The sequence below is a fragment of the Callorhinus ursinus genome, unplaced genomic scaffold (genome assembly GCF_003265705.2).
Source record: "Callorhinus ursinus isolate GAN/ISIS: 27379988/994484 unplaced genomic scaffold, GSC_fseal_2.0 scaffold87, whole genome shotgun sequence".
Lineage (NCBI taxonomy): Eukaryota > Metazoa > Chordata > Mammalia > Carnivora > Otariidae > Callorhinus > Callorhinus ursinus.
Genome location: NW_027397149.1, coordinates 1,097,378 through 1,121,853, shown reverse-complemented (window position 1 = coordinate 1,121,853; position 24,476 = coordinate 1,097,378). Strand labels below are relative to the sequence as shown.

Genomic DNA, 24,476 nt, shown 5'->3' with positions numbered 1-24,476 from the left:
GGAGGTACTTGGCTAGTTGGATGGGAGAGGACAGGAGCCCCCGCCCCAAGCCTTTTACTTGGCTGGTAGCTGGACGAAGGGGTTAGGAGAGGACTTAAAATCTGTATTTCAGTGTAGGCTGGCCAGTTCCCACCCGCAGCCCCACCCCACCCCCTGCAGCGGAGAGGAGGTCCTGGCTACCACTCAAGCCATCCCTGAGTAGTGCAGCACCTCTCCAGCCCAGGTGTCTGAAGGGAGCCCCTTCCTTCAAGGGTCTGGCGCGAAGACAAAGTCAAGGGCCTGGCGCTCGGCCCCGGCCACGTTGGGGTGCCAGAGGTCCACGATGAAGACCACCCGAGGCCCGTCTTCAGGGGAGCCTAGGGCAAATGGGGATGGAGACAAGAGAGTGGCTGACATTAACTCCTTACCTGCCAGAATACTCACCACATACTCATAACAGCCAGCACTTGGCGATTAAGTGCCAGGCTCTGTTCTAACCCCTTAGACCTGTTAACTCTTACTCATCAAAACAAACTGCAAGTCAGTACCATGATTATTCCCATTTTTATACGAAGTAACTGAGGCACAAAGAGGTTAAATAACTTGGGCAAGCTCACACAGCTAGTAAGTGCCAGAGGTAGGACAGGAACCCGGGCGGTCCAGGCCCAGGGGCTTGTTAACCACTTTGCTGTGCACCTCCATGACCTCATTTAATCCCTGCAGTTACCAGATAAAGCAGGTGGTCGCCCTACTTCACAGGGTTTGGGGGAAGTTACATATGACTTGTTCAAGGTCATGCAGCTGGAAAGCGGAAGTGCCGGGACAGGGAGCCAGTTGGGCCTGATTCCGCAGCCTCTAGTCTGTGCCCCTCCACTCGGTCTCTCTTTCCTCCTAGTAGAACTGGGGCCCATTACCATTATGAGCCACTGTGTGCAGGAAGGAGTCGTCCACCAGTAGACAGTGTCCCTCAGCCCAGCACTGGGGCTCGCCCCCGACCACCAGCTCACAGCCGGGAGGAATCTTCAGGCCTGTGGAAAGAGACCCAGGCATCCAACACCCCCACCTCCATCAGAGGGGCCCACCCTATTTGGTCAAAAAGCAGCTTGAAGGTCTTCAAACGCCCCATGTGGTGTCCCTCCTTGCTCTCTGGAAGGTGTCCCAGATGTAATGACAATATAGTAGCAGATGAGAGAAGTGCTGGGAGATAGGGGAAAGGCAGTGCAAAGCATAGTCTGCTGTTCCAGAGAAAAGGGAAGGCTTCCTGGAGGAAGCGGCATCTCTTCTTGGGCTTCTGCCAATTTATTTAGCCGAAGAACCCACTTACTGTGTGCTCGGCCCTCATTAGTATAAAACTAATGGATCCATTTTGGCCCAAGGACCACAACACAGTAAAGTGCTGTGAGAAACCTGAGCAGCCAACTCAAATGATGGGGAATAGGAGGACCCCCCTGCCCAGAGGAGGTGTGGCACTGGAAAGTGGGAGTCCTGAAGGCTGAGTAGGAGTTTTCCAGGAGGTGATAGGTGATAAGGGGGAAAGACATTCTAGGCTGAGGATCAAGTGTGGCATCTGCCAGGATCAGCCAGAAGGTTCTCCTGATGTGATGTGTGGTGGGAGGGAAGGGGAGGAAGGGAACAGGTGGGAGATAAGGTGAAGAAAGAATCTGGACTTGATCCTGAGGCCAGTGTGCTTTGAAGTGAAGGACACATCAAACTGGTGGCACAGGACATGATTTTAGGCAACACAAGGTTTTAAATAACCCTGCATTAAATAACAAAATTGTTTCCTTTTCCATCTTCTCTCAGTCTTTAAAACAAGAAAGGAATCTCAGTTTGGTGCCACCATGACTTTAACACCCCCCTAACACCGCTCCCTTCTAAAGGAAGAGAGGGTAGGCTTCGGTCTCAGACTACAGTATTTAACTAGAATTTTTAAAGCTTTTTTTTTTTTAAGTTTAAATTTGTTTTTATGGGTACTTTCCATTCAGTGCAAGTAATACTGATTATCATTGTTCTATAAAGGTTCCTTTTAAATAAGTAAGTGAAACAAAATGTAAGGGGAATCAGTATCAAGAAACATAGTCCAGGTGGTAAATGACCATGGCAAAGCTTATGAAGATGGTTGGCAGGTAATCGAAGCTTAGGAAATGCCGCTGTGGGCAACAGGGAGTCATGGAAGATTTCTGAGAAGAGAGGCATGATCAGAAGCACAGTGTAGAAAGCTTTGGTGGCAGAGAAGAAAGTCTGGAGGAGGAATCGTGGAGGCAAGGAGGTTTTCTGTAGGCAGCATCTACTTACCCAGATGGCATCTGACCCGGGCATTGGTGGGCCCACAGCGACCCTCAAGCCGAGCCCCAGGCAGGAGGACAGAAAAGCCAGCATTGCCGAAGGTGTTGGCACTCATAAAGCTCCGCAGCCCCCTCAGTGCCCGATAGGCCCCCGGACACCGGCGGCAGTTGCTGGGTTGGCACCGGCCTGCTTGGTACAGCAGGAGCTGGTAGCACCCAGGGGCCAGGGGCGGGGACCAGCCCCGAGGCAGAGGAGTAGTCCCTGAGAAGTCCCAGCTCACAGCCCCGAAGTCCCGCAAAATGGCAGGGAAGCTGCTCTCCAGGAGCTCCACGTCATGCCGCTGGGCATCCCGTGGCACGAAGGGGGCTGAGGGCAGGTCTGGCAAAAAAAGCAGGCCTGGGCGCTGAATGCCCAGGACCCCCGGCCCTCCCCCAGGGCCTGGGCCACCTTGAACTGCCCGCCTCACCCTACCCATGCCCGCCCAGGAGTAGCGCCTGGCGTAGGCCCGCAGGCGACGGCTCACTAGGCCTTCTGCCCTGGGTCCTTCCCCAGGCTCCCCAGAGCTCCCTGGGCTTGGCCTGCCAGTCTCAGAGCATCCCCTAGGCCCCCCACTGACACTCCCAGCCCGACTCCCAGCCCCGAGAGCCTGCATGTCTTGGGAGCCCAGGCGGTAACAGTACCAGAGGAAAAGGGAAGTGAGGGCTCCAAGGAGCAGGGTGAGGGCTGAGGAGGCCAAGGGCGATGGCCACGCAGGCATGATGGGCAGGGAGGCCCTGACCAGGAGGCCTGGGGCATCTTCCAGACCCCAGTTCCCCTGTCCTCCCAGTTCTCCACCGGTTCCCTCTGTGGCTGCTCCCGGGTTACCCCCTGGGCTGTTTCCCCTCCACATTTCCCACTCTTGGTTCTCTCTCCTGAGGTCTTCTCTTCACCTTCTATCTCCCTCTTTCTCACCTCCTTCAAGTACCTCCCAACCCTCCTTTCTCTTTCTTTCCTTCTATCGCTCTCCCCTTCTACCTCTTCTTTCTCCTTCAACTCTCTCCTCTTCCTTCCCCCCACCCCCTCTCCTTTCTCCTTCCGGCAGTTTCTCTCCCTCAGCCTCTCCTTTCCCCACCCTCTCTGTCCTTCCCTCTCCTTTCTTCTCTCCTCCCTCTCCTCCCCGCCTCTCTTAGCTCTCCCTCCCTTCCTTCTAGCTTCCCCCGACAGCAGTTCCTACCCCACCTGGACCCGGGAGCCCGCAACCAGTTGTCCTCCGCAGCGGCTTCTCTCTCTCCTTCCAACCCCTCGTCCCCCTTCTGCCCTCGCTTCTCAGTCGACCCGACCCGCGGGTCTTTCTCTCTCTCTCTCTCTCTCTCTCTCTCTCCCCCTCCCTTTCTCCTACTCGTTCCTTCCTTGGCTCCCACTCACCCTGACGTCACCCCTCCCCACAGTCATCTCAGCTTAGCTATCCCCGCCCCCACCCAGTGGCAGTCGCATCTCAGCCGGGGTGGGGGGGGGGTCGTCTCCGGATTCGCCTCCCCTCCCCGCCCCGACGGGGCGCCACGTGGGGCGCAGGGGGCACTGTGCCAACCTCCAGCCTCCCCGCAATGCGAAAAGAAGGGGCGGGGGCTGAGGGAGGGGCGTGGCAAGACAAGGGGCGGGGCGAGCGCGTAGACTGATGGGCAGGGCCGGCGCTCGCGGACTGAGGACAGGGACACTGCCGCCCGCCCGTAGGTCGGCTGATCCCCTGACCAGTCGGCCTGTGACTCCCCTGCCCCCTCCGCCTCCACTAGAGCCAGCCCCTCACCCCACCCCCGGGAGCCTGATTGACAGTGAGGGCGGCTTCAGCCAATCGCCCGCGGCGTCGGGGGCCGGGCCCGCTCCGGCGGGGCCGGGAAGAGCTGTCCGCTAGCTGGTGGTGCTGAAAAGGGCGCCCAGAGGCGCTGTGAGGGAGGCCAGGAGGAAAAAAAAAAAAATCAAAGTTGAAGCTGCCTGGCAGCTGGCCGGGGTAATGTATGTAAGAGAAGGGGTCTCTCCTTCCCAGATCTTGGCCTGTCGCCCCTTCGACTTCTCATAAACGTGGAAATTTGCCATTCTCCTGGAGGAGGGGAAAGCCCATTTCACAGGAGCTGTAAAAGGGAAAGGGAAGTCCCGTGGGGAGGGGGGATGTCTGGATGTGTCTGGATGTGGGCAGGGGGCATATTGGGGAGCTGAGCAAGCGTGAACCCAGCTGTGCCGCCCCTCGGCACCCTGGGAAGAGGAGATTCAGATTCCAGATGTGCTGGAAAGGCTGGGGGGAAGGGGTTGTAATTACAGCTAGGACCAGAGTTTCCTTTGCCTCCCCTAGGGGCCGCGGGAGGGAGGATTACGGTCTGGCTCATGTGGTCCCTCCTTCCTCCATCTGCACTTCCTCCTTCTTCCTCCCCTCCCCCGGCGCCCCCAAATAAATCCCAGGCCCCTCCCTTCGCCCGTCCCCAGGATCTGACGTGGGCTCGACACCTTTCTCAGCTTCTCCCTCCCGCAGCTCTAGTGCCCGAGCTTCGGCTCTCCAGGTTCCGCAACCCCCTCCCCTCCCCACCAAGCCCCGCTAGAGCACAGTAGGGACCCTCCCGATCCTCGACCCCACCCCAGACCCCCAGAAGCTATCTTGCCTCTCCCCAGTCCCCCAGCTTGGGATCCAGCTAGCTCGGTGGACCCAGGCGCCCGAGCGAGAGGGTAACCCAGGCGACCCAGCCCCTTCGGCCTTCTCGGTCCCACCCCCTGCAGCCGGAGCCGCGCCCCCTCTCCCAAAGACCTGATAGCAGAGGACAGAGGAGATTGGGCAAGGAGGGGCGGGATCCAGGCGACCCCCAGCTCAATTCTGCCCCTCCATCCCAAGGGGCAGAGAAATTGTCTTCCTTGCTAACTGCTAGCGGGGGGTGGGGGGGGAGAAAATTAAAGGGAAAAATAAGAGGAGACAGAGGAAAGGTGACAGCTAGATTATTTAGAAGAGGCGCAGAGGAGAGAAATCGGTGTGAGTCGCCATGGGGACTCCCAGGGCCCAGCACCCGCCGCCTCCCCAGCTGCTGTTCCTAATTCTGCTGAGCTGTCCCTGGATTCAGGGTAAGGACATGGGAGCGTGGGGGTAGGCCCCGGGAAGGTCCCCAGCTGGGTCCTCTACCATCCTTTCTCTGAACATCCTGGGCTTTCCGAGCTTCTGGGGGAGGGGAGGGGTACAGCTGACAGGGAAGCGGCAAGCCGCGGCTTTCTGGCTTGTACCTGGAGCCCTAAACCCCAATACTGAGAAGGTGGGGAAATGAATGAGGGGAGCTTTTGCCAGCGTCTCAGGGGTTAAATCCAGGAAGAAGGGCTGGGGAAGTTGGGGAGATGTCTGCGGAGGCGGCAGAAGCAAGCAGGGTACCTGGGTGGGAGAGATGCCAGGCATTGCACATGCAAATGTTCTTGGATGTATGGACAAAGACAGATGAACAGAGGCAGTGCTCAGAGCCCACATATTCAGTCCTCTATTCTGACCCCTTGCCAGACTCCAGGGAAGCGGGCAGAGACTGCAGAGAATGAGAGAGAGAGAGAGAGAGAGAGAGAGAGAGAGAGAGAGAGAGAGAGAGCCACACTGCAGAGATAGAAACCCGGAGAGAAAGCTGGGCATTGCGGAAGCGAGGGCTGGGAGGTGCTGCCAGACCCTCCGCAGAGCTCCAGGGTTGGGGGAAGAGCACCATCGAGGGGAAAAGGAAGGTAGTTCCGTGGCCCCTCTCCCCTCTGCTGGTGCTGTCCAGGGTTCATAAGAGCCAAGAGGCTCACCGAAGGCCCACACAGCCTGGGAGGGGGGTGGGGTGGAGAGAAAGGTGTAGGAGTGTGAGGGGCAGCTGGGAGCCCCTCCTCCAGTCTTGGCTCTCAGCCCAGTCTGGGACCCTCTGAGCTCCTGCAGGCCTAGCTGACTGAGGAGGGAGGAAGAGCTCTGGAAAAGATCTTTCTGGAGAAGGAAGGAGCGTGGGGCAGTGGAAGGGCTCACACAACTTCATCTCCTAGGTCTGCCCCTGAAGGAAGAAGAGGCACTGCCAGAGCCTGGAAGTGAGGCCCCCACAGCAGCCTCTGAGGCTTTGGCCGAGCTTCTCCATGGGGCCCTGCTGAGGAGGGGTCCAGAGATGGGCTACCTGCCGGGTGAGGCCCCCAGAGTGGTAGGAGTGACATAGAGAAAGAGGGAGGGACATTAACTCGGGGAGATGGGGACCCAAGCCAGAGACATTCCGAGAGAGATGGTCAGAGAGAGTCAAAACGGCATAGACAGAGAACCAGGGCAATTGAGACCAAATGGTCAAGAGCCAGAGCCAGACAGAAAAACAGACCGTCAGAGAGAAAGATAGATGGAAACTCAGAGAACCAGAGTCTGAGGAATAGGCGGAGAGAGACACAGAAAGAGAGAGAAATGCAGAGAGTAGCAGATTTAGAATCATAAAATCAGAGAGCCACAAGAAGACTAAACAGAGAAGAAGAGTTCCAGAGAGAGCAAAAGAGAGAAAGAGGGAGGGAGAAAGTGGTGCACAGGAAAGGGAGCCAGGTCTGAACGGGGAAGCATGGAGAGGCTCAAGGAGACTGCCCAGAGAGAGCCAAGCGGAAGGGCCTGGGTAGAGAGGTGGAGAGGGAGGGGTGGGGAGGTCAGGCTGTGGAAGCCTTGGGAAGGGGTGCAGAGTTCGGGTGCGGAAGGGAGAGGTGGGGGGCCTGCACCTTGTGGGGGAGGTCTTTTGGGTTCAGTGGGGGAATCCCCAGTTTCCCTCAGCCCTGCTCCCCCACCCATGGCCCAACAATTTGCTCCTTCTGCGCCCTGACTTCCCTTGCACTGTCCCAGGATCTGATCCAGACCCCACACTAGCCACCCCTCCAGCCGGCCAGACTCTTGCAGCGCCCTCCCTGCCACGGGCCACTGAGCCAGGGACAGGGCCTCTGACAACAGCTGTAACCCCTAAAGGGGGCAGGGGGGCCGGCCCCACCGCACCAGAGCTGCTGACCCCGCCCCCGGAAACTACGGCCCCGCCCCTTCCTGGCCCCGCCTCCCCAGGCCCGCCCCTTGGGCCTGAGGGAGGAGAGGAGGAGACCACGACCACGATCATCACCACGACAACTGTTACCACCACGGTGACCAGCCCAGGTGAGGCGTTTGAAAGGGGATGGGGACAGTGTGCAGGAGCATGAATGTGGGAGAGCAGGGTGGCATGCAGTGGGAGAGGCTGCTGGAAACGTGTGGAAGAAGGAGTCTGGGTCCCGATGGGAGAGGGGCCTCTGCTCAATAATAATAAAGGCTGGCATGTGTTTCTCCTTGCTGTGTACCAGCACCGTGCTGTGTGTTTTCTCTCTATTACAGCTGGGGAAGGGAGTTGTGGGCACGGGTGGGAGAGGGAGCAGCGGATAAAGATTCCGAGGGGTGCTGGGGACAAGACAGGGGAGGGCTCCTGGAGTTGCTTGGCTGGGAGGGCAAGAACACAGGGATTCACTCAACTCCAGCCACTTGTACCTCTTTAGTTCTGTGTAATAACAACATCTCGGAGGGCGAAGGGCACGTGGAGTCTCCAGATTTGGGGAGTGCCGCCAGCCGCACCGCGGGGCTCCTGGACTGCACATACAGCATCCACGTCTACCCCGGCTACGGCATCGAGATCCAGGTAACCGGACTTTGAAGCGCCCAAGCCCTTTCCTCTGGGCCCAGGTGTGTGCACAGGTTTGGCCTGGGAACCAGAGAAACTTTTCCGACTCAAATGGGCCTGTTTTCTGAGGATCTCAGAGACTCTCCCGGAGGTCTATAATCTGGCCAGTGTCACGGTGGTATCTGGGCTGCCACATTCAGGGGAAAGGAAAACAGACGGTGGGGGACTTAGGGGTCACCCACCCTGACTTACTTGTCCTGGGGGGCGGGGGGTCTGGGTCTGGCTTCTTTAGGTGCAGACGCTGAACCTATCTCGGGAAGAAGAACTCCTGGTGCTGGCTGGTGGGGGGTCCCCAGGCCTGGCCCCCCGACTCCTTGCTAACTCCTCCATGCTGGGAGAAGGACAGGTCCTTCGGAGTCCAACCAACCGGCTGCTCCTGCACTTCCAGAGCCCACGGGTCCCCAGGGGCGGTGGCTTCCGGATCCACTATCAGGGTGAGGATGCTGGGGTGCTGGTGGAAGGGCAGGGCCCACACTGGGCACAAGAGACATCTCTGGGGGGCTTCTAAGCACAAGGAGATATCAGGGCCTTTTCCTCCGGACTAGGACCCTGGGGGGCAGAGCCCTCAGAGGAGATCTATACACACATATTTCACACACTCACAGACCTGTGTCTGGGTGTGCTCCCATCCAAGTGGCAGTTCATCCATTCACTCAACAAATGTTTATTGAGCACCCATTTCATACCGGCCCTGGGTTGTCCGTGGGGAGAGGAATGAACAAGCCAGATATAAATCTTCAAGGAACTCAGAATCTAGGTAAAGAGATGGACAAGTCATCAGGATGATTATAATTCAATGAGATAAGGGCCTATATCCCTATGAGGAAGGAAACACAGGCAGAGGGAACAAATTTCAAAGGGACCTAAATTTCTCCTAAGGAATATAGGGACACCTTCTTGGAGGAGGTAACGAAGCTGGGACCCAAAAGACGAGCTCCTAGGGAAAGGTGGGAGGGGGAGAAAGAGAAAGGCAGGTGTCCAGATGGATGAAAAAGCATGACCCCCTTGAGGAGTTGAAGTAATTCAGCATGGAAGTTAGAGTTGTCCTAGCCATGTGACCTGGGGTGAGTTACTTGACCTTCCTGTGCCTCACTGTCTCATCTGAAAAATGGGGATCATAATACTTGGCTCATGGTGTTATCAGGAAGACCAAATTAACTAATAATACATATCAAGGGCTTCAAATAGTGTCTGGTACACAGTGAGAGCGCAGAAATGTCAGTCACTGCTACAGAAAAGCCCAGAAAGTGGTGGGAGAGAAGCAGGCTACAAGAGAGCAGACCAGGAGGCAGGTTGGATTCAGATCACGAAGGGCCTCATCAGCTTCAGTAAGGAGTACAGACTACTTTATCCTGCAAGGGACATGGAGACATTTCGAAACGTTTTAAGCAAGATAGTGACAGCCTCAGATTTGTGACCTAGAAAGATCCTGCTGACTTCGAGGGGTGTGGGAGGGGATTGTATCCATGCACGACTGCATTCATGAGCACCACCCACAGAAAACCTACACACAGGTGTACGTCCGTACTCACCTGTGTGTACGGGAACCTTCCCACAGTGCAAGCATATGTTCTAGCATATGTGTGTGTGTGAGGCCAGGGGCCCGGCCCACTGTCCCTTTCCAGACATTGCTGCCATCTCCAAAGTCCCTTCCTGTGCTGCTCAGAAACAGAGAGGGAACTGTGTTTTCGGCCAATGTCCCCTTAACATCACCTCATGGCCTTGCCTGCCCCTTGTGTGCTCTGCTGACCCCAGATCCCTTGTGGGCCTTGTCCAGGACACATACAACCCGTCTCCCTGCCTCACACCCTCTCCAGTTTCTCCTGAGGCCTCTGCTTGGGCCCCAGGGACTCATATGTGCAAGCTGGAGAGACCTATTCACGGAGGGGCCAGTGAGTTGGGGGCCACGTAATTGGCGGTCAGGTCAGCAGGGAGCAAGGGCATGCCTGAGGGCTTAGGGCCAAGGGCTGGACTTCCAATGGTACAAAATGGCTCACTGCTGGCTCCCTTATGCAGCCACTTCCCTAGGGCACTGAAAATAGGACTCTTTAGACAAAGTGGAACATTTGGGGAAGCAGGGCTATTGCATAAATTGGCCTTCATTACCTGCCTCAGTCTTCCCTGCCTTGCGGCTTCTCCAGGCACCTCTGGGACCGAGGCCCTGTTTAAGCCCTCCCCAGTCAGCACTAGCTGGGGCCTCTGGTCCAGAGTGGCCTCATTAGCTTCTCTGAAAGGCCAAAGGCTCCGTCACTGCTCGCCCCAAGCCCAGCAAACATTCCCGTTTACAAAACCCTGGTGCCAACTGTTGTTTCGTGCACTTCTCGCAGCCCCCCGACGGTGGCCACTGGCCACTCCTCCCTGAGAGGAACAAAGGCTTATAGGGATCGCTCAGACACCCGCAAGCACACCGCAGAGTAGGGAGGCACATCCTCAGCCCCGACTCCCAGTCGTTCGTCAATCGAGACTGAGGGACAACTGCTTAAGATTTTCTGAGCACTTTCTACGTGTGAGGTGCTTTGCGTGTCTCTTTCCTTTAACTGGAAGGCCGGTTGTCAATGATGGGACTTATTACTGCTATTTACAGGTGACAGCCACCCCCCCTGCCCCGAGGTGGCATCACCCGCTCAAGGTGACACAGCAAATAAGTCGTGGAGCTAGAACTGGAAGTCGGGTGTACCCGTCTCCCAATCCAGTTTGTATGGTTGCATACCACCTCTGGGCTGCATCGATGGATCGGTTAGGCTAGGCTTTTGGGAGACAAAATAAATAAGGCCTGGTTCAGTCTCACCATACAATAGGCAGCAGTTCATGTGATGATAAAATTATGCATGCACAGGTGTGGAGGCAAGAAAGAGACTAACTCTATGGGAGAGGGGAGGGGTCAGGAAGACTTCCTGGAAAAGGTGGTACTTAAGTTACTCCTTGAAAGATGAGAAAGAGTGGGAAAAGGGCCTTGCAGGTAGGGGAAATGACGTCACAAAACTACACTGTGTAGGCTATATGGGTTGTGGGTGCTAAGAACTGAAGCTGGAGGTGTTGGGCTGGATGCAGTGGTGGAAGGGGCTTGAATGTCAATCCAAAGCATTTGGGTTTGATTCTGTTGGTCGTGGAGAGCCATCAAGAGGCTAATATTCATTTAAACCACTGTGTTCTAGAAGCTTTTGGGGTCTATCTCAGTAGACTGTGGACTCTCAGAGGACAAGGCCTGGGTCTTTTTCACCTCTCTGCACTAGCACCCAGCCAAGGAAATGCTTGTTGAATTTTGAAGTAGGGAGACCAGGTCTCTGACAGAAACACTCAGGGCTGGAGAGTCAGCAAAAACAAAGGCCCACACAAGCTGGAACCTCCCAAGCATGGCTACCCAGAAACAGACACACAGAACTGTGTCAGGACCAAATTTAGGGTCCATTGTCTACTGCCAAGTCACTTCCTTCCTTCTTTCCTTCCTTCCTCCCTCCCTCCCTCCCTTTCTTCCTTCCTTCCTTTTTTTTAAAGTTTACTTATTTAAGTAATCTCTACACCCAACGTGGGGCTCGAACACATGACCCCAAGATCAAGAGTTCCACGTTCTTCTGACTAAGCCAGCCAGGTGCTCCCCCCGAGTCACTATCTATTTATTTGTTTTATCTCTTGTGATTCCACAAGAGTTTCAGGAGGCTTTCAAAAAAGAGTGCAGCAAAATTAAATGAAATAAGAAAATGGGTACCAGGAAGTGCTTATAAAGATGAAAAAAATAGAATGTGGATGGACAAGCCATCGTTGCTAGGGACAAGCCTTAATCTGGTTCTGAGCTTCTTAGCAGCCAGCACAAAAAGAGAGACCACTCGGTTCTCACTGCAAGAGAGAAGAGAAACCAGTTCCTTAAGGAAAGCAAAGCCCTTCCTAGCACTTCGGCTTCATTGAGGGGGGATTCACTGAGGGGGCACTGAGTATTAAGGTCTGCAATGACAAGATAGTCAAAGCTCCTAAAGGAGTTTCATGTGGCTCCTCTGGATGAAAGCTGAGGGTCTACTCCCACCATGCACCTCAGTGAAAGAGCGTGTGTGCAGAGGGGAGAAAATACTTTGAGGCACTTAATAACCAATTGCTACATCTGGAAAATGGATCACAGCCTTACTCTGACTACCTCAAAAGCACTGCATGAACTCATTTTAGAAGCTGGACAAGCTCTGCAAATACTATATGTTATTATTAGAGCTGGCTGGGTTCACAGTGGTCAACTGATTTGCGTGAGGTCACCACAGCAAGTGAGTGCTAAAAGCCAGAATTTCGTTGGGTCTCAGATACTTCATCTATAAAATGGAGGCCAAAGTGGGTGGATTACAAAGACTAGGGGAGAGAAGGAATGTTGAGATTGCCTCTTCGTGAGACCAAGTGCCCGTATGAGAACTCCAGTATGGAGCTGTCTGTGCCACCAGGGGACCTGGGAAGAGGGAAGGAAATGCTAGGGGGTTGGTGAGAGCGGTTGGCATGGGAAAGAAAGTCCTCCTTCTCCCTGCTCTGCCTGATCCAGCCTACCTCCTGAGCTGCGGCTTCCCTCCCCGGCCAGCCCATGGGGATGTGAGCGTGACTGACCTGCACCCTGGGGGCACTGCCACCTTCCACTGTGATTCAGGCTACCAGCTGCAGGGTGAGGAGACCCTTACCTGCCTCAACGGCACCCGGCCAGCCTGGAGCGGTGAACCCCCCAGCTGCATGGGTGAGTCTCCTGCACGATAGGTGGGGCTTCTGTTCTGGAAGCCCCATTGGGAGGGTACTATCTTGGCAGTCCCTATCTTTGGGGAACATCCATCTTGAAGGGGTTTCTGCCTGGAAGAGGGCCTATCCTGGTGTCTCCATCTGGAGCTCTTTACACAGAAGGTCTCTACCCTTGGAGAATCTCCATCCTTGGCAGGCGCGGGTGTCTCTATCTGGGGATGTCCTACCTAAAGTGTTTCCATTTGGGGAGTCACCATTCTGGAGGTCTCTTCTTTCAGAGACTCCTCATCCTCCAGGAAACCATTCTGGAGGTCCATATTTAGAGGATCTCTATCCTGGAGAATTTTCATCCCAGGGATCCCATCTTGATTTCCATTTGAGGGCTTCAATTTTGGGGATCCCTCATAACTCCCCATGCCAGGGAGTGTTCATATTAGCAGGATTTCCATCCTAGGGGGTGTCCATTCTGGGGTTTTTCTATTCTAGGGCTGGTTCCCTCCTGGGTGATGGCCTTGGAAAAGGTCCCATCCTCTGGGCTGAGCCCGTAAGGCAGAGACCACTCTGAGTCCAGGTCTCAACCAAAGGTGTGGATGTAACAGCTCTGAAGACATGAGGACAAGTCACCTTAACATGTCTCCCCTCTACCCACAGCATCCTGTGGTGGCACCATCCACAATGCTACTCTGGGCCGCATTGTGTCCCCTGAGCCTGGGGGAGCGGCAGGGCCCAACCTCACCTGCCGTTGGGTTATCGAAGCAGCTGAGGGACGCCGGCTTCACCTGCACTTCGAGAGGGTCTCACTGGATGAGGACAATGACCGGTGAGGGTCTGGGCCTTGGGTCAGAGGTCCCCACCTCCGGGAAATAGGAAGGCTGCAGTGGGGAGTCAGACAGATCCAGGGTGGATCCCAGTTAAAATGTGTGTCAAACACAGATTAGTCCTTCCCCTTTCTTAGGCGGTACAGCTGTGCAAACTTAGACGAATCATTGACCCTGTGTGTGCTTCAGTTTCCTCTTTAGTAGAACGGAGATCATAGGACCTCCTTCTGATGGTTTCTATGAGGACAAATGCGTTAAGATACGTGAAGTGCTTAGAAGGGTGCCAGGCACACAGTGAGCCTGGTAAATGTGTTTGTCTTCGTCATCATCATTGGTACCATCCCTTGCCTAACAAACCGATACCTCAGCGCTACCACTAGTGATGTTGGGCAGGTGACTCTTTCTGGCCCTCAGTTTCCTCATCTATAAAATCAGGGATAATAAATCGTACTGACTCGAGGGCTTTTGTGAAAAGTAAATGAGATAAAATGTGTGAAGGCTTAGCGTACATGGTACATAGTCAATGCTTGAAAATAATAGCTGTGAAAGTGAGTTAGGAGAGCCAGCAAGAGGCGAGGCAGCTTCTGAGGGGAAACTGAGCTCCTGGCCACCCTTCTGTCCATCCCAGGCTGATGGTGCGCTCAGGCGGGAGTCCCCTCTCCCCAGTCATCTATGACTCGGACATGGATGACGTCCCAGAGCGGGGTCTCATCAGTGATGCCCAGTCCCTCTATGTGGAGCTGCTTTCAGAGACACCTGCCAATCCCCTGCTGCTAAGCCTCCGATTTGAAGGTAAGTGCCCTCCTCCGGGGGGCCCCAACTCCTGCACTTTCCCGTCTTGTTGATGGCCAGGTATGATCACAAGCACATACCCTGTCCCTGCTCATCTCTGTGTTTGGATCTCCGGAAACTAACTTCCTCCCCACCCCAAAACTACAAGGATCCCCTCATGTGGACCCCTTCTAATTCCTGGGGTGGGTTTTCCCGTTTAAGTTTCACAGAGGGCTGGATCCAGGTGCACAGCCAAGAGACCAGGCACCTTCATGTCTCAGTGCTTTCCTCTGTGTTGGCTTCACCGTCAGTCAGGCTGTCAGTCTGTGGTGCACCTAGCAGTTCCAGACTGACGTACCACCAACATAGTAAGTCCATCAGAAAGAGAAAGGGTACCACTTTGCTAAGAGCTTCAGCAAAAATGCCAGGAAGGGGCTCTCATTTTTCTGGCTTAGGTCATTGTGTCTACACCTGAGCCAATCACTGAAGCTCAGGGCAGGTGGTGTTATGATTGGCAGATCCACATCATATGACCATCCATAGTTGGCCCTAACTGGACCTCATAGACTGGAAATGGGTGAGGCATGTGTCCCAAAATGAAAGTAGGAGTGCTATGAACAGAAGAAGGGGGACTAGATGCTGGACAGGTAGAAACAAGGAGGTCAGTGCTCATGGGAGAAGGAAGAGGCATTTGAGCTGGGCCTTACTGGATAGAGAGAATTTTATTATTTTATTTTATTTTATTTTATTTTATTTTATTTTATTTATTTTTTAGAGAGTGAGAGAGAGGGGGTGGGGAGAGGCAGAGAATCCCAAGCAGACTCCATGCCCAGTGTGGAGCCCAATGTGGGGCTCAGTCTCACAACCCTGAGACCATGACCTGAGCAGAAATCAAGAGCCAGACCCTTAACTGCTTGAGCCACCCAGGTGTTCCTAGGATAGAGAGAATTCTAAAAGAGGGAGATTAGGGATGAGCATCTCAGATGAATGGAACAGTGTGAGCAACAGTAGAGAAAGGCCTGGTATTGTTTGGGAAATAGAGAATTTCAGTGTGCCTGGAGCAGAGGATTTGTGCAAGCAGTAGCAGGAGAGAGACAAAGAAAGTAAAATGCTCAGAGAGGGGAGGGGCTGGTTTCTGGTGTGAATCAAGGGAGAAATGGAATTGGCACTGGGCCCTGATGGATGCATAGGATTTGGACATGACACCTCATCCGGTTTAAGTAACAGTGAACTAGAACAGTAGATCTGAAAAATAAATTGCCTGTTAGATTTGAAAATGTGAAAACAATTCCCAGGTTTGAGGTCTGCCTCCCTAGTTGTGGACCACTGCTGCTCCATGAGCTTCAGATTCCTCTGATCGTTTTGCAGCTAAGACACGATCACGTGGGCAAAAACTAAAATGATCTCCAAATGTTCATTTTTGCTGAGTTAGTCCAAAGTCAAAATTGAGTAGCTTCTGCATTCACTGCATTTTTGGATTCTAGCTACAGCATGGATAATCAAGGGTGGGGAGAATCTGTTCTTTTGTTTTTTTAAGATCATTTATGGGGCACCTGGGTGGTCAGTCATTAAGCGGCCGACTCTTGGCTTCAGCTCAGGTCATGATCTCAGGGCCGTGAGATCAGGACCCAAGTCGGGCTCTGCACTCAGCAGGGCATCTGCTCAAGATTCTCTCTCTCCCTCTCCCTCTGCCCCTCCCAACCCCTGCACTCTCTCTCTTTCTAAGATTTATTTATTTACTTTAGGGAGAGAGAGAGAGAGAGAGACAGAGAGCATGAGCAGGGGGAGCGGCAGAGGGAGAGAAAGTATCCACAAGTAGACTCTCCGATGAGTGCAGAGCCCAATGTTGACTCCATTTGATCCCACGACCCCGAGGTCATGACCTGAGCTGAAACCAAGGGTCAGACACTTAACCCACTGAGGCACTCAGGTGCCCCTCTACTGTTATTTTTGAGGAGAGAACACACCTGCATGAGCCAGTTCTCCAAAGGCACCCTTTCCCCTCCCTCCTCTGCAGTTTCCAAAACCAAGTGGCTCTGGCTGGGAATCAAGCAATCTGGGTTTGAGACCTGATTCTGTGTGACACTGGGCAAGTGATTTTTTTGTCTGTGGACCTCAGTTTCCTTATCCGTAGAATGAGGGCTGGGATTTGACTAGCCTAAGGGTTTCCCTCTAGAGGCCAGGAAGGTAACATATATGTGTGAGTGAGAAGGTTAGGATTTTCGGGAGACTGGAGAGTGAAAGCTAAGCCCAAAGGCATTCCATTTTAAACAGCCCACCAAGTGGCCAAAGCACACTTGAATTCAGCCCAAGTCCCCCCAAGTCTGAGATCCCCTGAGGCCCATCCTCATGCTTACTTTCTGGGACTGACCCCCTCTCTAGCCTTTGAAGAAGATCGCTGCTTCGCTCCCTTCCTGGCACACGGCAATGTCACCACTACGGACCCTGAGTACCGCCCGGGGGCACTGGCCACCTTCTCGTGCCTCCCAGGATATGCCCTGGAGCCCCCTGGCCCCCCAAATGCCATCGAATGTGTGGATCCCACAGAACCCCACTGGAACGACACAGAGCCAGCCTGCAAGGGTGAGCCCTCCACGTCCGTAGGAGCTCCTTCGGTCTGCAGACTACCCTGAGCTGGGGATCTTAGGGAGGCCATTCAGGAAGGAGACTTGCATATCCAAACCCAGTAAACCCAGGCCTTGGGTAAATCCTTGTCCTTTTCAGAGATAGTTTTCTTAGCTGAATAAATTGGTGGGTTTGTTACAGAATTTAGGGGTCACAACCCAAATGTCTCGAAGAGCTCCAGCTGGAGCTAAGTCATGTGATGGGGGTAATGCATAGGCTGGAGAGTGGGCGGGGTTAGGTGAGAGCAGGGCCGGGGGTTGGGCACAGGTAGTAGGTAACAGGGAGCCTGTGAGGCGGTCTGGTGCACCCAGCTGGGAGTGGTGAGGCCCTTGGTGAAATGAAGACTGAGTTCCGATTCTGCCCCCCCTTGTCCCCAAGCCATGTGTGGAGGGGAGCTGTCAGAGGCGGCTGGTGTGGTCCTCTCTCCCGACTGGCCCCAGAGCTATAGCCCCGGCCAGGACTGTGTGTGGGGCCTGCACGTCCAGGAAGAGAAGCGCATCTTGCTCCAAGTTGAGATGTACGTTCAGGTGCTGCCGGGGGTGTGATGGGTGTGGGCTCAGTGAAGTGTGGTATGACAACACCCTAGCCTGCGCTGTGAGCCTGGCTGGCTGCGCAAGATGAAAGAGGCGACTAAGGGTTCAGGATGGGGGTGTGGGTTGTCAGGTAGACCTAGGTACAAATCGCCTTGGATTTGTCCAGGCGACTCTGGACAAGGACACGGGTAATGCAGCCTTCTGCAGGGGCTATAGTGTGAAAAGAGGGCTCTGGCCTGGTGTCTCTCACTCTTTGGCTATTTCTGAGGCTGCCCCTGGAGGGGTTTCCAGGAACCCAGGCCCAAACTGCGGCCTAGTCACCATCATGCGAGGTGGTGGTGGGTGTGGGGAGAAGCCAGTGAGCTGATTTAGTATGAGATGGCCATGTGACCGGATGGAACCAGAAGTGGGCATGGCCCCAAAGCGGATACTCCTGGCAGGGGCAGGGAGTTGGGCCACACTTGAGCGAGACTGTGCATCACCTGGGGATGGAGGAGGGGCCAGAGAGTTCGAGGAGTTCCTAAGGAGTTGGGCTGGGAATCAGGAAACAGGAACTGGTAAGAGCCACAGAACGAGTGGAACCCGGAGGGGCTAGCACAGAGAAGCCCATAATTGCTCAAAGGGCGGCCAGACCTGGGATGGGGGAATGTGGACAGAGCTGGAAAGTAGGTAGGGTTCCTAATGAACTGGGTTAGGGATTGGGCAGAACCGCATAGGAGGGGCCAATCGTAACCCAGCCTGCACATCTGGTTCCACTCCCTGCAGCCTGAATGTGCGTGAAGGGGACATGCTGACATTGTTCGACGGGGACGGTCCCAGCGCCCGAGTCCTGGCCCAGCTGCGGGGACCTCAACCGCGCCGCCGCCTCCTCTCCTCTGGGCCTGACCTCACGCTACAGTTCCAGGCACCGCCAGGGCCCCCAAACCCGGGCCTGGGGCAGGGTTTCGTGTTGCATTTCAAAGGTACCGAGGTCTAGGGTCCTGAAATGCGCAGGGGTCCGGCAGGCCAGGGATCCCGGGAGGGGCGCGGCCCCCGAGGCTGGAAGGGCTCCCGGAGTCGGTCGCAGGACAGCCTCCAAACTCGCTGTCACCCCCCTGCAGAGGTCCCGAGGAACGACACGTGCCCGGAGCTGCCACCTCCGGAGTGGGGCTGGAGGACGGCCTCCCACGGGGACCTGATCCGGGGCACGGTGCTTACTTACCAGTGCGAGCCTGGCTACGAGCTGCTCGGCTCCGACATCCTCACCTGCCAGTGGGACCTGTCCTGGAGCGCGGCGCCGCCCGCCTGCCAAAAGAGTGAGCCCGGGCCCCGCCCAGGTCTCTCATGGCCCCGCCCCTGCCCGTCGGGGTTTGGCCGCTCCGCTTGGGCCCCGCCCATCCCCTCTGCGGCCAGCTTCTGTCCCTTTTTGCCCTCGCCCCTGTCCCGGCCGAGTTTCTCAACCCTTCGCTGTGGATTCTGCCCGGATCTTACTCAGGCCCCGTCCCTTAAGCCTTTGGGTTCCACTCCTCTGATCCTCGGTGTCCCGAAACTGTCCCCTCTGGACCCCGCTCTCATCTCCGGTTTGCGCCCCTCTCCCGCGCACTGTTCCGGGCTCTGACCGGGTTTCCTCTGGGTCCCGCCTTACCTTCTCGTGGTCCCGCCCCCACCCCCTCCTGGTCCCGCCTCTGTCGCGTCAGAATCCCGCCCCTCCCCGGGCCCGCCCCCGTCAACTCTGTGCTCAGCTCTTCCCCTTCTAGACCCTGCTCCAGTCTCAGTCCCCCACCCTTGACGTTACGGGGAGTCACTTCGCTGGGGCCTAGGCTGGTCAGAGAACTTGGTTTATTTTAATGCAGTCATTGAAGCCCCATGCTGGGTTGCGGTTATGCAGAGGGGCTGGGGTCCCTCCTGATCCTGGCGGAGCTCGCAGTCCAGAAGGGGGACATTTAAACAGCTCAGGATATTACAGAGCCGTTAACTGCAGGGTGATTCGGTGCAAAGTACTTAACATCTCTGAGTCGTGGCTGCCTCACCGGTGAAACAGGAATAAGGGCTGTGAAGAGTTTTCACACAGTACCTCTGCATGAACAGTTTAGTAGCTGCTATAAATAATAAAGAAGCGCTGTGGGAAGTGGGGTGGTTCATTGTTCCGGGGAGAGGACAGGAGATTTCACAGAGGAGGTGATATTTGAAGGAGCTAGGAGTGTTTATCTCTTAGAATAGCAGAAAGCGGTGGCGTCTTGTCATTTTCTCCAAATTTGGGGAAGCCTGCCACAAGGATATGGGATTGTAGGTCTTCCACCTGGCCCTGGGGGGCAATGGTGGGACCGATGAGGTCAAGTTCAGGAAAGCAGATTTGTGCTGGACACAAGGAAAACTTTCTGGTTGACCCAGCTCCCCATCTCGAGAAGGACTGACAGGATGTCCAGTCTGAAACCCAGACAGGACAGGGGAAGGGATGGAGGCAGGGCCCAGAGGGGATAGGGCCCGGCCAAGGCAGCACATTGAGCCTGAAGCTGAGCTGAGACCCAAGTCTCTGAGTCTCAGCCCAGTGCTCTGGGCCTCTGACGGGGCTGAGGGGCCATGGGCCAGTTATTTGACCGCCCTGAGCCCCGCTAGATGAGTCACGGTGACGTCTCGGGATCCTCAGGGTATAGGATACTGTTTGTAAAGCATTTAGCAGAGGTCCATATACAAGAAATGGCTCTGATTGTTATTTGCACAAGGTTGTAAACGAGCACCTGCAGGGCAGGCTGTGCGAGTGAGTGGAGGGTGCTGGGGATGACTGGACGAGCGGAGCAGGAGGGCTGGGCCCCTCTAAGGAGCACAGCTGCCGTGCCGCCCCGCCTAAGACCACCGTGCGGGACCGGCGGCGCTGGGATGTAGTCACATGCTCTGGTACGGGGGCAAAATATTTCACATTTCATCCTCAGATGGGGGCCTGGCTTGTCCCCACTGCTCTTTTCTGGCAGAAGCCTGAAATCTAAAGTGCACCAAATTTTCCATTTTTCCAACTTCTGATCTCTTCATTTGGAGGAAATGGTGGGAGATGGGGGTTTGCTTAGGGCGAAAATGGCCCATGGCTCAGGCAGCTCCCGGCCCTCAGCTTCCGGGAGATCTTTTAAGGCCTGAGCTCCCCCTGAACTTGCCCTCCCGCCAACAGTCATGACTTGCGCCGACCCTGGTGAGATCACCAACGGGCACCGTACCACCTCAGACGCTGGCTTCCCTGTGGGCTCTCACGTCCAGTACCGCTGTCTGCCGGGGTACAGCCTGGAGGGGGCGGCCGTGCTCACCTGCTACAGCCGGGACACGGGCACACCCAAGTGGAGCGACCGGGTCCCCAAGTGTGCCTGTGAGTCTGGGGACACCCTGGGAAGGGTGGCTGGGTGGCCTGCTCAGCAGCGAGCCAGGAGGTGACTGACGTATGCCCTGCAGTGAAGTATGAGCCGTGCCTGAACCCAGGGGTGCCAGAGAACGGCTATCAGACGTTGTACAAGCATCACTACCAGGCCGGCGAGTCTCTGCGCTTCTTCTGCTACGAAGGCTTTGAGCTCATCGGCGAGGTCACCATCACCTGTGTGCCCGGCCACCCCTCCCAGTGGACCAGCCAGCCCCCACTCTGCAAAGGTGCCCGGGCAGACAGGGCAGGAGGGGGCACGGCAGGGTCTGGGGAGTGACGGGACTGGGAAAGTCAGGTAGTAGCAAATTTGAGAGCAACGGTAACCCTGCTGAGCTCCCCATTCACCTCCTGTGGGATCTGGTCCTCACAAGTACACCCAGGGGTCCTGGGGAATTTCAAGGTCATGGAATTGTCCTAAGGGATGTAGCAGAGGGGGCCTTGGCTTGGAAGTCTCTTGCCCTCTGGGTAGGTCTCAGGTTCCCCATTTTTGACAAATTCTACAGACCCGATTAGTTCAGACTGCCCAAGAACCCTGAACTTCTCGGGGTCTGGAGAAGGAGGAAGAAGGCCCTGCCCTGACTACTCCTCCCCTGGCCCCCACCAAAGGAAGGCTAAAGTTTATGTTGAGCAGAGGGCAGAGAGAACCAGGCTGTCCAGCCCAGCCCCACTGGGCTCCCGGCCTCTACCCAGCCTCCTTCCCTCCCTGGCTCAGACCCCGTCCCCTCCCCCTCCTCTCCCTGCAGTGGCCTATGAGGAGCTCCTGGACAACCGAAAACTGGAAGGTCAGTGAGGGCACAGGTGGAGACCCAGGCCTGGCCGAGTCGGGAGGGCAAGGCAGAGGCCGGGGGCAGGAGGCCCGGCCCCGGAGGGGTGAGGCCCAGGGTTTGAGGCCCAGGGTTCGAGGCCCAGGGCAGGAGGCTGGGAGAGGCCAGTGGGCTGGGCCCAGCCCCAGCTCACTGGCCTCTCCTCTCCCCAGTGACCCAGACCACAGACCCGTCGCGGCAGCTGGAGGGTGGGAACCTCGCCTTGGCCATCCTGCTGCCCCTAGGCCTGGTCATTGTCCTCGGCAGTGGCGTTTACATATACTACACCAAGTAAGTACCCTACTCGGGGAGCTGCTCGCCAGGGCAGACGTCCTGCCTGCCTGGCACAGATGCCTGGGTGAGGGGGGGGTTGGGGGCTCACCTCTCGATAAGCCCCTCTATCTCCTCCCTCTCCCAGACTACAGGGAAAATCCCTCTTCGGCTTCTCGGGCTCCCATTCCTACAGCCCCATCACTGTGGAGTCAGACTTCAGCAACCCACTGTATGAAGCTGGGGTGAGCTCTTCCCCTCCCCCTGGAGAGCCACATCTCAGCTCCCCCAGGGCTCCAGATCTTTCTCTCAAAGTCTCTGTAATACCCATCTTGGGGATTTCAAACTCAGCTGCAACACAGCAAGTCGGGTGTGCCTGGTCGGGAGTGGAGGCATGGTGGGGACTGTGGCTAAGGGGCCAACTTGTGCCCCATCTAGTCTGTAGTGAAAACTTAGGCCCAGTTGCCAGGTCTTCCAGTTGTTCAAGACAACCCAAAAACTCAGATTTGTGTGTGATTTTAAGATACCGTAAGATGAACCAAATATCCCCAGGCCAGATTCAGCCCCATTCCCACCCCATGGCTCCCAAACCTCATGATCCATGTTATTTTAAAAACCCAGGTCTTTCCCCTCCCTGATGGATGCCTCCTCCCATTTTGTTCCCTCCTCCATCCCCGTCCCGCTCCAGCAACTGACCCCATCTCTCTGTCTCCAGGATACACGGGAGTATGAAGTTTCCATCTGAATCCCAAGACTAAGGCTGCAGGACCCAGGACGCCCTTCCCCTCCCCACTCTGGGCAGGGAGGAGCACAGGACCTCATCTCTGGCTCCTTTCCTCCCTGCTGTGTAAATAGTCTCTTGGTCCCACGAGGGGGCTTTGACGGCCCCGGGACCCTACAGTAAATAAACCAGCATCCTGCCGCCCAAGCCTCCTCTTCTCAGTTGCCAAACAAGGGGCCTGCCCCTCCCCTCCCGCCCTTCTGGCTTTTGGACCCTGGGAGGGGAACTCAGCCCCTCTGCAACTCCTGGGGCCCCTCCGGCCCAGGGCACCGCCCCCCCCCCCCAAGGACTGCCTGAGAGTTCTGCTATTCCCTTGGCCCTGAAGGCTCTTCCCAGTTGCTCTGGCCACAGGCCTCACCCCTGGGCTCCGGAGGGTCAGAAGAGGGATGAGGGGGAAAGCAGGAACAAGGCCCCCTACCCGCTTCATGCCATCACCCAGCCCACAATCTCCCCACCTTTGCTTCTGGATTTTTGGTTTTGAGCAATAAACAGAAAACCACCATTTGTAACTGGGCTGGTGGGGTGTGGGAAGGTGGGTCACGGGTGGGCTGGAGAGAGGCCTGGGGGAAAGGGAACAGTTTGGGAAATCGATGGAGCTCCAAGACGGGGAACAGGGCAATGTCAAGGGGGCTGGCCTGGGGACAAAACGCCCGGCTTTCGGCTCAGCCTGTGTGGAGGATGAGCCCCCTCTGGGCCTCAGGTGTCTCTACCCCCATGCTTGATGCTTCTAGGCTCTTTTAGCCTGAAGATAGCAGCTGACAGCAGCTGCCTCCCCTGAGTGGCAGGAGCCTCCCTCCCTCACTGCTTGGCAGGACGCAAACAGCTCTCCGTTCCATGACCCGTTCACCTAACATGCACGCTCCTTTTGAGAATGTTTGTATCTATCCAAGTGTACCATTTTTCCCCCCAATCTTTTTGGCGCTGTAAGTATATCTGCTGTTACATGTCTACTAAGTAATGGTCAAATCTGTAGCATTTCATAAAGAATGAGCTTGTTTCGTACCCTCTGGGGGTCCTTTTCCAGCTTATTTGCTTTTGAACATTTGTCTAAAGGGTCTCCAAATCAAGTGAATTTCACTTAATTCAAATTTTATATTTAAATATAATTACGCATTTTTAGGACACTCAAAAGGACCCTGACATACTCAGAGGAGGCTGAATTTTAGCACACGATGCAAACTGATCCTTACAATAGCCTGCGTTTCTGGGCCTTTCTTCTGTGCCGGCCATGGTGCTTAAGCACTTTGTATGTGTTCTGTTTTCAACCTCTACAAGGAGCCCGCAAGACAGGGATAATTATTCCCGTTTCTCAGATAAGAAAACTGAGGCTCAGAGATGTGAACAGACTTCCTCAGGAGGCTCAAATAAGTGACCAGATTCAGATTTAAATGTAAACGCCACCAAGGTGGCTGCATTCCCTTCTGGCGAGCAATGGGGGTGACATGTTCCCCAGGCATGAGGCCCCGGAGCCTGGAGGGGAGGCCTCAGCCCTGACGTTGGCGGCAGAGGTGGCTTCTCAGAAGCAAGGGTGGACCCTCTCAAATGCCAAAGGCCTAGACATTAAGGTGCTGGAGTGTGGCTGGGAGGCTAGGTTCGGATCCGTGAGCTCATCTCCGCCAAAAGGCTGACAGAAAACAGGTCGTTAACTGCCCAAATTAAAGCCATTCCAGTAACATGGAATATGCCATTTCACCCATATGCCCACATATCTGGCAAGGGAAAAAAAAGAAAGAAGAAGAAGAAGGAGAAAAAGGAAGGAAGGAAGGAAGGAAGGAAGGAAGGAAGGAAGGAAGGAAGGACGGAAGGAAGGAAAATAAAGAAAAAAAAAGAAGAAAGAAGAAGAAGAAGAAGTAGAAGAAGA

General features: G+C 55.4%; 2 protein-coding genes across 5 annotated transcripts; one reads left to right on the top strand and one right to left on the bottom strand.

The window, feature by feature from the left end:
* Positions 1-156: 156 nt before the first annotated feature.
* ASPHD1 (aspartate beta-hydroxylase domain containing 1) lies at positions 157-4,100 on the bottom strand. The gene is made up of 3 exons (XM_025854031.2): positions 2,275-4,100; positions 894-1,007; positions 157-356 (listed from the first exon to the last, which is right to left on the bottom strand). Exons 1-3 carry the CDS (start codon positions 3,152-3,154, stop codon positions 247-249), a joined length of 1,104 nt encoding a protein of 367 aa, XP_025709816.1. The 5' UTR covers positions 3,155-4,100; the 3' UTR covers positions 157-246.
* A 524-nt stretch (positions 4,101-4,624) lies between these two features.
* Positions 4,625-22,762, top strand: SEZ6L2 (seizure related 6 homolog like 2). Of its 4 annotated transcripts, none has more exons than XM_073888178.1 (18): positions 4,630-5,343; positions 6,268-6,399; positions 7,085-7,384; positions 7,756-7,895; positions 8,170-8,371; positions 12,451-12,636; positions 13,287-13,455; positions 14,082-14,245; positions 16,607-16,807; positions 17,228-17,366; positions 18,148-18,344; positions 18,483-18,677; positions 20,522-20,713; positions 20,797-20,988; positions 21,505-21,543; positions 21,738-21,855; positions 21,958-22,079; positions 22,550-22,762. In XM_073888178.1, the coding sequence occupies exons 1-17, from the start codon at positions 5,265-5,267 to the stop codon at positions 22,070-22,072; spliced, it is 2,760 nt and encodes a 919-aa protein (XP_073744279.1). In that variant the 5' UTR covers positions 4,630-5,264; the 3' UTR covers positions 22,073-22,079; positions 22,550-22,762. The 4 variants fall into 4 exon arrangements, with proteins under 4 accessions (XP_073744281.1, XP_073744279.1, XP_025709570.1 ...); XM_025853784.2 differs by having other exon boundaries at positions 4,636-5,343; positions 21,983-22,079; XM_073888180.1 differs by lacking the exon at positions 21,505-21,543 and having other exon boundaries at positions 4,625-5,343.
* Positions 22,763-24,476: the final 1,714 nt, after the last annotated feature.